Source organism: Varroa destructor, unplaced genomic scaffold, assembly GCF_002443255.2.
Source record: "Varroa destructor unplaced genomic scaffold, Vdes_3.0 BEIS01000005.1, whole genome shotgun sequence".
In the NCBI taxonomy this organism is placed as follows: Eukaryota; Metazoa; Arthropoda; class Arachnida; order Mesostigmata; family Varroidae; genus Varroa; species Varroa destructor.
Window position 1 is genome coordinate 37,574,399 of NW_019211458.1, and position 17,236 is coordinate 37,591,634.

The 17,236-nt window shown below is 40.8% G+C and overlaps 1 protein-coding gene and 1 pseudogene across 3 annotated transcripts in view; both read left to right on the forward strand.

The window, feature by feature from the left end:
• pHCl-1 (pH-sensitive chloride channel 1) overlaps nucleotides 1–6,835 on the forward strand; it is a 58,125-nt gene extending 51,290 nt beyond the window's left edge. For 2 of the 3 annotated variants that reach the window (XM_022808513.2, XM_022808514.2), the window contains one exon: nucleotides 2,109–6,835. In XM_022808513.2, coding sequence (XP_022664248.1) covers nucleotides 2,109–2,408 — 300 coding nt within the window. In that variant the 3' untranslated portion in view covers nucleotides 2,409–6,835. The remainder of the gene's footprint in view (nucleotides 1–2,108) is intronic. The other variant, XR_015329030.1, reaches the window with a different exon arrangement.
• Nucleotides 6,836–14,575: 7,740 nt separating this feature from the next.
• LOC111251685 (long-chain fatty acid transport protein 4 pseudogene) lies at nucleotides 14,576–16,847 on the forward strand (annotated as a pseudogene).
• Nucleotides 16,848–17,236: the final 389 nt, after the last annotated feature.

Below are 17,236 nucleotides of genomic sequence, written 5' to 3' on the forward strand. Positions count from 1 at the left end.
TTTTTTTATCGACCACTCACTTACTATCTGAAACGAAAGATTATTACGTCTTTGGAAATAGTATAAATGAAAATGCCTTTGTATCATAGTGACCAAATTCGATTGTTGGTGCTTGAAGAAGGATCATTCAAGATAGGCAAAACATAATAATCTTATTAAATTGAAAAAAAAGTACAATTATTCTACTTATTTCTTTAGGTCAATTTACTTGTGTCAGCAGAACCCAAACAAGAACCTTCTCATTACGATTAGCACTATTATTTTATTATTTGTTACTTCGTATGTACGTTTTTTCTTCTATATGATTTGATAAAATTATGGCGTTCAACAAAGCTAGGACATACGAAAAAGGTGTATATCGAATGATAATAATTATGCTAAGATCAAGACGATTCTACTATTCAAGAATAGAATAGCCGCCTAGATAAAAAAAAAAGTAAACCCAACCTGAATAAACAGATAGCTCGGAAAACAATGCCAGAAGCAGACCAATAATAACAGAATCTTTGTACTCCAGTTATCTTGATTGTCGAGCTTCCAGCGTCTGCAGCCCTACTATATACTGCCGCAGGCATATAGGTTCATACCAATGGTTACAATTTACATGATGAACTTGGCCTTTAGCTTTGAAGGCTTCTGAACACATACTCTCATCAGCGTTCCGCCCTACAGGTGACAGAGGAGTCGAATCGAAATGTCGCATCGGCCTGCTGGTAGACCAACTAATGTTGTATGCCTATACCGTATATAGATTTCTAGATCTTTCGTACTAATGATTTAGCGTTTCGATAGAGTTTCGTTAAGGCGGCGAACGTCCTTGACCGCTCATCAGATGCAGCTTTCCAATTTGTCAGACCCATGTCATCTACATACATACATGTATGCGTACGTACATTAAATCTATCTCCCAGCACCTCGATAAAATGCGACCTGACCCCGTGGTAATAGACAGCGACGTGCATTCGCACAGCTTAAACCACAACTAAGGATGACGCTTCCCTGCTAGGTGTATATAAAGTGCAACGGCGTTAATTATACATCAACAGCGGTACCCTTTCTTAGCATAGGCGACAATATTAGACCGCAGCTGTGATAGAGACAACAATATGGCGACCCCTCCCGCCTCGACTGGGTAGATTGTTGTAGGCAGACGCATCGACGGGAAATAATCTGGGTTGCATTCCGCTCTCTGGCTCACTGTGACCGTCTGTGGATAATACGTCCTCCACTTCGCATTACTGCCAGCTGTCGTTCGGTAGCAGACTCGTCAACAGTCGAGATTCCGAGTAATGAAAGGCTAATGACGGCCCTGTCTTGTTGACAAGGCCCAAACAGCAGCTAGCCTACAAACAGGTACAGTTAGGCCTGCGTGCTGTTTCGATTCGGCGTGAATCCGCACCTCGAGGATGTCAACCCTGTTGTCGTCATGACGTTCACATTCGATGCTCATTCATATAGACGTGTATATATATTATCGTATCTACCGTTGGCATAAAGGAGATGCTTGATGATAAGAGATGGGACTATCAGAAAAGGTTGGCCGCTATAGCCGGTAGGGTCTGCGATAACAGATCTGCGTGTAAAACTAAAGCGGTATTGAAAACCAGTATGAACATCAACTGTTATAACAAACTATGTATTATATGGCTGAGTGCGTTTTTTTCTTCTACATCTATTCTACGTCTGAATCCTCTAATCATAGATGCGCAGGCCAAAGACGTGCTATCGACGGCTGGTTCCAACCCTTGACGAAGTGTGGCTATAATGATATTCAGGCGGGCCAGATGTGATCTGACGGTTTTTAAAACTCAATTAAAAAGCATTCAAGCATTCAAAAGCATCAAGCGCAATATACATACATTTTGAGAACATTTCTACTCTTGCACCGACACTAGACAAAGATGGTGATTATATTACCTTAAATTCTATGTTTCAGACGATCAGATCCGGCACCGGCAAAGTATACTACTATAAAATGAATTAGCATACCTCTACGAAACTCATTTTATGAATAAATACGGTAACGTTTGAATTAGTCTTTCGAAGGTTTCTTATACTCAGGTCATCGTTATCCCTTTGGTGTTGCCTCGTTTCCTAACCGTTTTTAGGGTAACGAGTCCACGCAGAAGACGGAGACAACCACGTTCGTCGTGGATCCGCCGGCGGGCGAGGAGTCGAACCGGAGCTTCGGTCGTTTCCGCACCGTGGCGACCCTGTTCGTCTGGCTAAGGCGTCCGCAGGCCATCTCGACGCAGTTGCCGTCCAAGCCGCGCCTGGCCAAGGCGATCGACTACTTCTCGAGGACGGTGTTCCCCGTGCTGTTCGGCATGTTCACCTTTGGCTTTTTTCTCAATTACGCTATCATCGGGCCACTATCTGAAGAAAACTGGAAACTTATTGAATATTAGATATGTTTATATACACTTGAAAACGAAAGTCAGAACAGACCACGGACTCCGGCAGAATCAGATTAAGTCGATCAATCCGTTTCAAGAGCAGGCAAGCATCGGTCCGGCCATTGATCCCTATGAACTGCGCATATGTTATGCTGCAGCCAGTTGATAGAACAAAAGTAGGTTACGTTGTAAAACAGGGCGGCCGCGACACCACTCATACAAAGAAGCCCAGGGAAAAACAGAAGGCAACAAATGATTAGGCAATGAAATAACAAATAAGTCTGTACTAGATCAACTACAAAGCAGTCACGAAGGCAAAAAACATGCCAAAAATCAGATACCACATTAAAAAAACATCGACTTAAGCCGACTCTGCAGTGCCCGTTGTTACCTGATCAATCTGACGTGAAGAAAATAAAGATTACCTATATAGTACACTCATATACAACAGTTGACAGAGATTCTACCGGAGAAGACATTTTATTGTAGGAAAACAAAAAAAAAGGCACTCGATAGACCCGTACTGGTGGAAGAGAAAATAATTAAGTACTGCCGTTGCGGTAGACGGTGCCGAGCGGCTTGCTACGGCCGACAGGATTCCTACGGATTCTGGTCACGGCACCAAGCGCGTAGCCAACCTATTCTTTCGTGTGTCGTTGGTGATCGAGTCGGATCGAATGAGCGTCGCATCGTTTGCGTGACTTGTCGTCTACGACCCTAGCTAACGTCCGCTTGGCGTCCATTCTGAGCTTATCAAACAATGAACATAGAAGTAATGAAAGAAAATTCTTTAACACCAAAGTCCTTTCCTATCCGTTGCAATATGTCCTAGCGAAAACCGAACTAACAAAACAATCAACCTACATCAATAGCACCAGCAGCAGTAATAATGACGACAAATAAAGCAACAATAACAAACGGAAATAGTAACAGGATAATTCCCTCCAGCCCTTGACAATGTAGCACATCTCCGATTTTTCTTTTAGTAATTATAATAGTATTTATCATCGTAACTAAAAACAAATGAAATCAATATTTAAATCTAAAAGGTTCAATTAAAACCAACTCGACTCATTCTTCAGCGTCATTCTTCGGTGAATTATCTCGCGGGATTCACAGGCACGTTACTATATAAGAGATGCCAAGTCTCTTTTTTGCACGCGTTGCCTTCGGCGCCGCCGCACCAATGACTAATAACACTGAGGATCATCCACCCGAACACGTATGCCTAATAAGCGAAAACTGCTGCCTCAGCGTACACGCTATGGCCCACCAAAACTACATTGAAAAACAGATTGTAATCTTCGCAAGTCGTGAGACAAACAAAAAAGGACTAGGACAAATCTGAGGCGATAATTCATCGACAAACCAAACGAACTTGAACCCACTGCAAATAGTGTCCTATGATTTGTATTCTACCGATACAAAGCTATAATTACAACAAACTGCGACAACAGCCAAGCTATCATGCTGCAACTAAGCATATATAGACGCAGTTAAAGCAAAGTAATGGCTAAAAAAAGCGAAAAATTCAATTGCTCTACGTGGATGCGGAGTCCGTAACTCAGACATTTGATGGGTTCTCACGGAGACCCTCTCCTTTTGACATAACCGGACCTTACACAGTATGCCGTCGTTTAATGGATGAAAAAAGACAAGACGAGGAACAAACATCTCTTCGACAACGAAGATGTCAGATCAAGAGTAGATTCGAAGCTTCTGCTCGAGAACCCAGTATCCAGTGATGATCGATGTGCAGTTATGTAAATTTAACACAAACAAATCAATAACAAACACTAACTAACACAAGTAAATATACGTAAACAGGTGGAGATGGATGGTGGAAAAGTGAATACATACCGCTAACGTCTACAAAGGAACGAAGGCACAGACATATTATATATATATATATATATATATATATATATATATAGAGGTGCAGGTAATAAGTGATTATAAAGCCGAACCGCATATTGCCGGTGGCACAAGCCGACCAATGGACAATGTCGATGAAACTAGTTAGGCGATAACAAGCGAATATCACAACCTTTTTCGAAAGCGAAATCAATACCGCAGAACCAGACGCATCGCTGACACGGGGGTGCATCCAACAGTTGAACCACAAGTTCCAATCGAAATATGGAAGAATCTTGTGGGACCCACTGTTGTTAGCTCTAAACAAAGTCCGATTACCTCCTATCCTTCAACCAGCCACAGTATCGTTTACTTAGAACTTAGCCTTCCTGTCAACAACTAATATAGCAACATTGTTGTTCTCGCAAAGAGGTGCCGTTATAACTATATACCTAATGCGATATTGAACTTTCCATGGTAATAACTGCAATACCGATGATAATACTAATCATAATAATGATGCGAACGAGGATGATAATTAGACTATAATGACAATTACATTGACGGTGATAAAAATAATGGTAACATTGAAAATATTGGTAATAATGGAAATACGTTTAAAGAGGAAAGCTGAAACGAATGCCACAACACGACGGATAACGGGACGCGCAAGCAAAACTATATTGAATGCCGTTGGCCAAATGGTAAGTGGTACGAAGTATGACGATTTAGAAAGCAGCGGACAATACAGATAGTCTGGCATCACAGTATCGTTTCAGGTTCCCGATATCTGGCTTTCAAAGTTGCGTAAGCATCTTCCAAAGTCAGAGTGAAGCCGAGGGCAACTGACCGGTCGCGTAAACACGTACCGCATGTACACGTTATATTGACGATTGTACCATTAAGGTCAAGAGGGCCAGAGGGCTAATAAAAGAAACGCGTTTGGAGAATATCCGTCGATTGATTTGTCCAATAGGATTAGAACGGCTATGTCATTGTTTATCGATACAAAATGATGGAGAAGCGCCGGAAATATCGGCAGGAGCGCCATCGCACCGTTCATGTGCTGACATAAGAACTGTATTGCTTGGACGGATTATATGGCTAACCAGAAAAAATATTGGAGATGGATAAAGAGATGGATACCGATGACATTGATAACTATTATGGAAAAATACGAATGTTATACTTTTGCACATAATTTTCCACGTGGCAACAACGCATTATCATTGTATAGCTTTCGTAATGGATAGACAAATACCCTCGACACATTAACACAACACGTACTTCGTAAAACTGAAGTTCCGCAGGCCATGATTTCCATCAACCTGATTAGTCGTCCTTCCTGAATAGTTTTGCTGGGCCTCGTACAAATACGACCATATATACACACACACACACACACACATGCGCGCACACACAGACCACGCGAAAGATAACAATAATGCTAAGCAATGAACAGAAAACAACTTATAGCTTCCTAATTTCACGAGAATATTATCAATAATAAACAAAACCAGAATGAAAATATCTGTTTAGGCATCTTAGACATAATGCTACAGAGAACAACATAGGAATCAAACGAGAAAGAGTACGAACGAGCAAAAGAAACTTGGAAAATGGAAACGCAGGCTTTTGGATGAAAAACAAAAAGCAATATAAATAGACATGACGAAAAATTATAATACTCCAAATAACACTTTAAAACGATTAACATTTAGACGTTTGCTTCACGCTTTCCAAAAAAAACGATCGAATCGCTTAAAATGTTAGTGATATTTTCATTGGATATAGATTGGCCGCGATCAGGAAACATATATATTACTTGAGCGACCCAAAGGAAGTTTTAAAATTTTATATTTTTATAGGCAATCTGCTTCCATCAAAAATAAAAAAAGCGCCCTATTTGCCGAGCAGGATCAAGTCCTGCTCATGAGGAAAAATCTGGTTGGTATATTTACTTTTCTTCTACGCAAAAATAACTCTAAATAGTTTATGATAATATCAATAAAGAATAAAGCGATTTTCTTGTTATTATTATAAATCTCCTTACATACACAATATATATATATATATATATATAGATATATATATATATATACATTAACAGTGTCATAAATGAAATTGACTGTGAAGAAAGAAACTTACCTAATGATCATTCATACATAGATCACTGCTACTAATATAACTAATGAATTTTTGTGCTTTAACTTTTTAATAATAATGACAATGATGATACATAATATCGGTAACTAACTCAGTCAAGTTAAGAACATAAAGTTGAGGGAAACTATGATAGGACTGTGAAGTTATGTCAGTCTTCTTCCTCTGATGAGCTGACTGCTGCAATGTCGTTGACAGGATGTCTAAAACGTGAAGAACGAATATAAAAACGAGGTAGGAAATGTGAAAGCGATGATAATATGAATTGTACGAATCTGAGTGAGAAGCACCGCGAAGTTACTATCTCGAAGACATCAAGCGAAAGTCGACGTTGAACGAGTCCGTGAATACGTGACGTCGTGTTATTTCCGGATAGACAAACAGACATGATAAGGGAAATAAAGGCTGTTATGTTCTGCAAATATTGTCTGAATGTTCTTATTCCTACTTTCGACGATGTTGCTACACGTATAGCGTTGACTAATCCTAATGATGACTTCACTGCGTAGTGAAGTACTACGCCTTACGACTGTTCATTAGAGGTGGGTCCTGCTGACGAGAAACGCACCGCATCGCCAAACAGCCGGCCAGACACTGATTTGAACATGCATGAGAAAAGCAATCTAGACAAGTTAATCATGATGGATTTTCGTAACTTCACGATGATAAGATGAAGATATCTTGCCTGGCTCATAAGTCTCACAGGAAATATTGAAAATAAGCGTTTGCTGGAAGGAAAACTGCCCCCGTCCTTGCATAGACAGTTTCGTGGCGATACGACTTCTATTTCTGGCTGTATATGTTACCCTGGCGTTTCGCTACTTCCGAAGGTTTGAGAGATTTTTCATTTCTTAAATCTTGCTCCTCGTACCGCTTTTGAACAATTATTGGCAAATGTCACGCGGCCTTTCCACTGTATGGATCAGCTAGACACGTAATAACGAAACGACTATGTTTATAGGTCTATTTTCATGTAGTTTCATTAGATTACACGCGGAATGTCTATGAAAGGATATTTTCGCCACCAGAAGAGATAATGAAATAGCTTTTCCATTATTTAAAACTATGTCGTTATCGAGTGTTTGGATAGGCGCAAAGACCTGTTATCAACTTCGCTGTTTCGAGTTTCCTTAAAGAGAGTCGAACGACGATGCCATCTTTTCCTGAAGAGTCAATGATGATATGTCTTCAAGGTGCGCTTGAACTCATACAAAACGGTTCACGGCACTCTGCGAAAATCTGCGCACTTTATTTATCGGTTCGCAAATTTATTAACGTATTTATATATTTGACCCGCACAGAACACTACTACTTTTCCCAAGGGGACCTTAGATCTGCCCGGTTAAGAAATTAAACCCGTTTATATCACGTTACCATTGCGCTATCTGTAGTGTAGCACCACTGCAGCTATCGTTATTACATCGTTGTCGTTTGTTTGACACATTTGTCCTAAGAATCCTGTAGCTCGGTAACAGGTATTCACTTCATATTGTGACAGCAAGAGTATTCTCCTGTTGCCATTCATTATGTTTGTGTTAACGCGCCTAATGTCCTCGTTGTCTGAATATAAAACTAATCACCATTTTCAAAATGTTTGCTTGGGGTGAGCCGTTATGGACGGCCCTACTGTCATTTGAGGCCGATACGCAAGAAGGCCAAGAACTAAACGTCTACTAGCAATTTTAAACAATCTGAACAAAGCTGGCTTTGAAAGGAGACTTGACCTTTGACACGAGTTGACCGAATAAAGGTTCGACTTGAACGTATTTCCGTTTGCGAAACTCTACAGTTACTCTACAAGAACTCGAGCTATTTCCCAAGCGACTGGCCATGAGCGATGGAAATTGAATGGCGTTCGTGCTAATAATGTGTGGAAAAAGATCATAGCAAATGCAGGCAAAAGTAAACCTTTGAGCCAAAGCCCAGACGAATGCCAAAAAAAAAGGCGCTATTTGCTTGATGTGAGCGAGAGACGACGTTGCTGCCGATTGTCTAACGACTGACTTCGAAAGGTAGCCGTCAACAAGCGATAAGAGTACGAACAGGCCATTGAAAAAAATCGATCGGAGCAGAATGGGCGCCGTGTTCCATGATGACAATAAGGGAGCAACTACATCTTTAGCCGCCTAGAAACACAAATGGGAATTTTTAACATCTCTGCCGTAAAGCCTGAAGCATCATGAGAGTGCCATGTGCTTTGATCCTTGCAGAATTCTCCTAGTGATGCTAATTTACCCTCCATGGAGGGATGCAAAAATGCATTTATCACAATGTAGTGACGAAACAATGGCAAAATATCGTCGATCTGTTTAATGATATTTTTTAAAACACCATAATGATTATCAATGCCTTTTTAAGCCCCTCGTTAGAAATGATTTTGTTTTTAACTATAATAAGTGACATTGATTACGAGTCACCGTTACCGTTTCTAGATATGTTTGCATGTACAAGCTGACCTATAGGTATGTGGACAGTCGATGAACCTACAATTTACGTCCGCTAAGGCGGTAGAAGAAACGTAAACTATTGTAAATTTAAGCATGTAATATATTTCCAATAGCAGTACCCTCTGAGCATGTTACATACTATACTAATATTAGTCGACAAAACCGTTTGAGGTCGCACAGTAACCATTGCCGTTGCCACATACCAGCGCTATACCATTATTACATACTATTACAGGAAATGTGGAAATGGTGTTAGGATGCCTTTGTTAGACACTTGTTGCCGAATTAAACCCACTCTTTGCTAAATATTTGTCTATGTTCTACTACTTCTACATATTTAGACTGACTCTCTAAAAATTGTCTTCCATTTGTCCAGTGAATTTAGGATCATTCCTTGTTTTTATCCATATCCAGTATTTGAAGCAATGAAGATCTTAGTCTCGGGAAAAAACCAAAAGCAGGTAGGTGCGTCAAGCTTAAAATTCGTTGATAGAACAGAGCGCGCAAAAGTGTTTTAGTCTTTGAGGAAACCGTTGATTTCAGCTACTCGGCACTCCTTGCGTGTTGGTAGCCAAGTTTGGTTACTAAAACACTGATAACAACCATTCGTTCGAATTTTAGAAACGACCCTTCTGCTCCAATGATTAGATCTTGTGTGGCTTTGTCTTAGTGAGTTTGTTGTAACGATCTGGTGTTAGCCGTACGCGTACCAAGTGCCGGACACAGCCCTCGAAAAGATGCTTATATATCGACAAATTACGGGAAAGGCTATCTGTGATCGGGACTTAATTTCGCCTAAATCGCTTTAGACTAGATATCTACTCTAGACTATATATATATATATATATATATATATATATATATATATATACATATGTATATACTTATAGGCTATTTGTGTCTGAGTATTATGGGCAGCAAAGAATATCGAACATAGTATCATACCAGTTAGTTTGACGGTAAAATAGAAAAACTATTTTTTAAAAGTCGTGAACTATCCAAAACTAACAATCAACGTAGACAAACCAAAACTTCCTAGAGCAATAAGTTAAGCGCAAGTACAAAAATAGTTCAAATTGTCTGGAAACGCTGTCCAAGACAAGCTGCTAGTTGTCGATGCGTTATTTTATCGTACTTCTTTACTTATTACAAATGTAATATATCCTATTATAAATACTAATCTAAAAGGTCATGCTTGTATTACATTTAATGATTAGTTTGAGCTTTTTATTTTTCATTTTATAGGTTCGAATATTATATATATAAACTGTTGTTTATATCTTCTTATACAATAACCCACCTTTTAATAGTTTCGTATAAACTACTATGGACATTGATGATGTCCTAAATCATTTTGCCCCTTCGAAGAACCAAGTGCTATTTTTTTTCTTGCCTCACTGGGCATTAATTCCTCATTTCCTTAATTAGGCCAGTTTACCACGCAGTCTCAAAGTATAACTAATTAGTTAGTGAGACTATTTATGCTTCTTCTACTTCTACATATATAGCCTATCAAATGTAGTAGCATGCTGAACAAACATCTACGACGAGGGCATTTACGTACGCAAGTAACGCTATCCGTAAAAAACCTCTGCACCTTTTAACACATGTGCTAGATAGAAATTAATAACAGTAATGCCAGTGACTCAAGACATAAAGCTACTTCTATACCAAATAGTCCAGAAGAGTGGCAGATCAGACGACAATGATCTACGACGGTTCCCTACTCCGTTGCCCACGCATTTTTTCATCAGTGGGTCTCGTCACTTTTCTCCCGTTTTTTTTTCTTGTTCCTCGCCTTCAGTCTTTGTTTGTCTTTTGTCCATCTGTCGTCTGCGCAGCTGGCCGCTGCTGACACCCGGTAACAGCGTTGCCTGTTCATCTTGCCGGTCACCATTGCAACATTCCCATGCCTAGGTATGTCAAAATACGGTGACGGAGTTTAGCTCGTTAGCCAAGAGGATCAACGTTGTTCCTGTATGAGACTTCGAGATGGCGAAATATTACCTGTAAAGATGCTGCGGCAGGTTCATCTTACTGAGGTCAGAGGTCACCAGCGACTCAAGGCTGCTCATGACCGGACGACTGGATGGACCTACCAAAGAGCCGGCTGGTTGATAACAAATACCTATACAGATGCACACGCACATCGTGCATTGTCTTTTGACGATGCTCTGTTATCATTATGGCAGTGGAAGAAAACATGTATTAAGAGAGACCACTGTGCCAGGAGCACCGTAAGAAAAGCAGGTTTTGGCTCTCTGCGACAAGCAGTGGAAGTCCCACTAGATTTTTTAACACGAGAATAATAATCGGTAGCCGCGATACGGGTTTATCTTGTCTTCTTAACGCGACAAAGAGCGCGGGCAAGAAAGGGGCAGGAGTGCGTACAAATAATAACATTAGTTCTATATGTACAAAGAACTACTGCCAGTGAGAAATCAGGAATTGGAATATTTTGTTCCGCACTTTAAAATATCCTTCTCTACTATTGCATAAATAGTAAAACATATATTCTCATATATGTTGGTGTAAGTCATAAATCTCTGTAACAAAACAAGAATGTTTTGAGTGCCGAAAGAAGAGATGGTTAACGATTGAAACAGATCCTGCTTTAGCTCTAGGGCCATTTTTTATAACCCTAGGCTCCCGCTTCCTTTTATCAGACGAGGAAGGCAGATCGCATGTTGCTCGGATGAAGTCTTCGACGTTGCATGGTGGCTAATCGCTTTTGATGATTGCTGCTTCGCCGCTACGACTTCAATGACTAATTTTTTGTCTTGCGAAAGGCCCCACTCACCGGCTCAATATTTTGACAAAAGTCAGGCGGATTGATTTCTTTCACTTCAACAGCAGTTGTACAACTTATGATACCTGCACAATAGCAGTTCATAGGATCTGAACGTACATTGTTTATTGTAGACCATAGGGAATATCTAACATGTATGATTTGATTATGAAACTGTCCCTTGGCAACCGTAGCATTCCTATTTTAGATACGTCTCAAATGAGTATTCGTACAAATACCCAGTACTGGAACAATGTTTTCATTGCTGAGACATGAGAGCACCAGCCTTTAAGTTAAGCTACGTTGCACGCTGCCCGGATTCATATCATTTAAGCGAGTGCTTACTCCTGCAAAACTGAATAGATTCTTGTTGGGCCAAGCTCCGTTACCCAAACACACCTCGAACTCGTCAATAGGGTACGCTTATTTAGGAAAATTTCTCAAGACCTGTTAACGGCAAGTGTGTCGGTTTTGAGGCTTGGTAATTTTTGCCAGTTTGTATGGTCAGCGTCATATTTGCTAGCCAATCTTATCACGTGAGCGCCAGCCCGTATCATAGGATAAATTTTTTTATAAATGTTTTAATGTTCCGTTGACAACGAATATCGGCGCGCTATTAGAAACTGTAGGTTGACTTAATCGAATCAGCGGGCGTCACTACCCGATGGGATTAACACAAGATTTTATGTGTTGAAATACTGCTGTTGACGAATGTACGAGCAACACGAGTTGAGACTCAGTCAAAGACGCGCTGCCTCTCGCGGGCATCGAACTATTGAATACCATCCTCGCGAAGGTGGAATCAACTTTTCCGGGGATTGACCTTTTTAAAAATAACTAGTAGATAATAATGGCCAATTCGAAAAATTCAAAGCGTTGCAGAAATTCAAATAATCTTGAATGTGTGATATCACGCTTGAGCGGTGACCTGCTCTCACCTGCACTATTATAAAGAAATGAGATAGCTGAACATCATTTGCACCTATGGCAGAATATTGTTTTTAATTTGTACGACCTTCCAGGATGGACTAATGATTGAAACGTCGTTAGGTATTAGCATCCTTTGTCGTCGTTAAGAAGACGTGAAGAAAAGGCTTTCGTCTTCTTTGGTACTGACAAATGGTAGACCTTAGACGTGTTGACTAACTTAGGACTGCGAGTTAAAAATGTCCAAATAATTAAACTGATCGTTTAAAGTGTGTAGACGAACGCTCTGCAAGTTATCTTACTTAATCGTAGACAGAGGCTTTTCAATAAATGTAACGGTTTAATCTCATCGAGCCTATACGATTCTGTAGCTGTCTCGCAGCGATAAAATGATAGGAAAGGGAATAACTCAATGGACGAACGCGGTTGAGTATGCAAGTTGAGTGCAATATAGAAAGTTGAGCACCCGGCTATTCAGAAAAAGGCATATGAAATCGTCGATCTAGAGGAAGATAGGAATGTACACACGAATGGCTGCTATCATAAAAAGGATCACTCGGCGTGTTTCAAGCTGTCGATACGACGCCAAATAATAGACAGGAGCTGTTCGAAAGAGAACGATCAACAACAAGACGAACAGAAACTATTAGAACATTAAGAAAATCCATCTAAGGAAACATTGTTTACAATATGCATAGTTGCAGGCCCTTAATGGCACCGCAGTCGGATTTCTACTCTGGCGTATGAAGACAAGTACAACGAAGAGCGTTTTTCGTTTGGGACGTTTGTTGTCACGCGCGGCGTTTCTCCAGAGATCATTTACTCTTCGGGAGTTTGGCCACCGATAGGTGAACGACCGTGGAAAAAACCACGTCGATATTGAAAATGGGCCCCGAACGGACAGGGTTCATGGGAACCTAACCGATTACTAATCTAAAAGAACGGAGAAAGTTTTCCCGCAAAAGATACCAAATCAAAGTGAAGTTAGTAGTTGTTTATGTACCGCGGTTCGTTTTGGAAGCTCGAGTTAAAGTACTTTGTTAAAACAATTAAAGGTTAACTTCTGTGCCATTTGACAAAAACACATAGATTCAAGATGTCAAACACCACACCACAAAAGCAAGAGAGTAATTCACAAATAAGGTAAAGCAATTGTTAGACCAAATCACAGAATTGAAACAGAACGAAAACCAAAATAACAGAAGAAAGCTTAAAATTATTTCTTGGCTTTGCGGCCAAAAAAACAGCTGTTAATATCTATCGCTAAATTTAATGGCAATCCTATCACAGTTAAAAAAATGTCTGAAAAATAAAAAATCAAGTGAAAATCTCGACGTTGCACGAGTCTAATATGGGCAGCTTTCCCCACCCCATCGCCTGTGTAAACATTACGTCAAGGTATCCCATGTCACCTCGCACTAAGTACGATTTCCGAAAAAAAAAAACATAATTAAAGTTCTTTATCTACGAAAATACTCGTCAGTGTGAATGCACCCAAAACGTCAAACATGAACTATGGCGTGATTGTTATCGGGGGCGAGCATATAGCTTTAATTGAAGCCGATCCGTTGACTGTTAAATGATAGACCTTCACTGGCGTTTCTATCTTACTGTTGTGCTATCTCCATCATACAAGGCACGAAGAATAGAGTAACTTAATGTAAGTCATAAGCAGACTTCAGATAACAACAAATCGATACACAAGTCGATTGAGGTACTCGCCTTTTAACGAGAATCAGGTTTAATGAGTTAAACTGGGCTTGAAATACCAACACTATATGCTTTTTAGGCATTTTTTACTAATAGCGTGGGTGCCCCAGTTCATCAAAGTCGTCATGTCCGGCTACCTTTTCTGCACTTTCGCTAGAGGACGCTAGCATTGGCTCATTTTGTTTGCCACCTGTGATGGTAACAATGGCTCATAAAGGCATTCCGTTATAAACGTGCCGAGAACCTTGCAAAGTAGGCGCTAAGATAAAGGTAGCGGCTTTCGGCTCGTCGAGGAAGGGGGAAAACTCAGCAGCGTAACAGCAGCAACAGCTCTCCATTCAGAGGATGACAACTAATGGAAATTGACAGTCATTCTAAAAAGGGCCAGTTATTGGAGGCAAGTCTTTTAGTGTGTGCGTATGCGGAGCCCGCTGTCGTTGCCGAACGTTATCCGGTGCAGCCTCGCACTTTTTGTGTGGTTTAGTTCGGAATTTGGATACAGCTGAGACACAAAGACGTGACGGCATAATGTCAGCTCTTCTAGAGAACACCTCGCGTAGGTCCTTAGTAGGGTTTCTGACGTTGACCTTTATTGGTATCCTGCACTCGGTGTCTGTTGGTTTACTTGTATCATTTATCATCTACGTGATTCTTGGTGGTCACAAAAAGCTGCGCATTATCATCAAAACACTAAAACGTGATCTTTCAGCCGCCGTTCGATTCATTAGCGTCTGCTGGGCCATTAATGGCTTATGGGGTCTTGTTCGTTCAAATCAAACAGTGCCAATAATCTTCAAAAAAGCATGCAAACGTCACCCCGACAAGGTGATGCTGATTAGTGATGAACACAACTGGACTTTCCGTCAGGTCGATGAGTTTTCGAACAAAGTGGCGATGACGTTCTTAAAACTGGGTTTTCGGGCAGGCGACGATGTGGCCTTGTTCATGGAGAACCGACCAGAGTACCTTATGTTTTGGTTGGGTTTAAGCAAAATTGGTATGGTAACAGCGCTTATAAATCATAATCTGAAATCTCTTCCACTCACGCATTCTATCAACGTTGTAAAGGCAAAAGCTGTCATCTTCAGCACGCCATTGGCTAAACATGTTATTGACATCTACCCCGACCTTACACAGGAAAACAAAAACATTCAGCTATTCTGTTACGGTGACGCAGGTGACTTTGGATCGGTGTCCGTTGAGCAGCTCAAGCCCCTGATCGAAAGTGCTCCGAACAAGACACCTTCGTACCGCGGTGACATCAATGATAAACTCGTCTATATTTATACGTCAGGAACTACGGGTTTGCCCAAAGCTGCCATTATTAAGCATGTGCGTTTTATCTTTATGACACTTGGAATCAAATACATGATGCCGATTTTAAAAGATGATATCATGTATCTCTGTCTACCACTTTACCACGTGGCTGGCGGAATTCTCGGAGCTGGTCAGACAATTGTCTCAGGCGTTACTGGAGTAGTTGTACCTAAGTTCTCCGCGTCGAAATATTGGCAAGACTGCGCGAAGCACAACTGTACTGTTTCTCAGTATATTGGCGAGATTTGTCGGTACCTTCTAGCACAGACCGAACGCGAAAGTGACCGCGCTCACAAAGTACGCATGATGTTCGGTAATGGACTACGCGCTCAGATCTGGGAAGAGTTCCGCCAGCGTTTTAACATCCAGGATATTCGTGAAGTCTACGGTTCTACAGAGGGCAACTCTAACCTCATTAATATCGATAATAGGGTTGGTGCTGTTGGCTTTTTACCCTCGATTGGCAAGATTATTCCAAGTATCTCCGAGCGAATCTATCCTGTCAGGCTGATTCGTATTGATGAGAATACTGGTCTTCCACTGCGCGATCGTCATGGTCTATGTATCCCAGCAGCGCCTGGCGAAACTGGCGAGATGGTAGGACTGATACAAAACTCCAGTATCCAGAAGTTCGATGGCTATGTCGACAAGGGTGCCACCTCAAAGAAACTCTACCGTGATGTCTTTCACAAGGGTGATATTGCCTTCTCGTCAGGCGACCTCCTCATGCAGGACGAAGAAGGCTACTTATTCTTTAAGGACCGTATAGGTGATACATTTCGATGGAAAGGCGAAAACGTATCGACATCTGAGGTAGAGGGCATTCTAACAAAAGTGGTGGGTTTGTCTGATGTAGTTATATATGGTGTCGAGGTAAGCGGCTGTGAAGGAAAGGCCGGCATGGCAGCGATCCTTGACCCTGAGCACAAAGTCAACCTCGAGCAAATGCTTCACGAGTCGTTGGCTACCTTGCCACCCTATGCTGTCCCATTGTTCGTACGTCTGTTAAGCGAAGTTGACGCCACTGGCACATATAAACTAAAAAAAACAAACCTCGTCAAAGAAGCCTACGAAGTTGGCCGTATTAAAGATCCGATGTACTTTTTAGACCTTGCTCAGAAAAAATACGTTCCCTTAACGGAAGAACTGTACGGTAAAATCCAGAACAGACAGGTTCGAATATAAACTTAACATATGATGAAGGACCGAGTGTATACGCTGTAAATAAAAGAAATACTGATAAAATCTAATGTCAATAATTTTAATACCGAACATTCTACGTTTGCAAAAATCTTGGCGCAACACTTTGTATTTATAATAAAACCAGACGTAACAGTGCCAGCGTTGCTAGGTATTTTCGGAAAGATTAAGCTATCATTCTAATTTTGCGACGGCAGCTTCGATAGGTACCCAACGGTTGTGGCGCTACGGGTAGCTAAAGATAAACAACGGACATGTATAAGCGAACTTTCACTATGTTTGTGATGGAATGGGGTTTGATGGTAAGATCTAGATATTTGATACGAAATAATATAGAAATCTACATTTCTACCATATGGTTATTTCATGGACAGACTAACGTTAAAGATACATCTGTATTCACTGTAAAGAATCAGCACAACCGACAAATTATT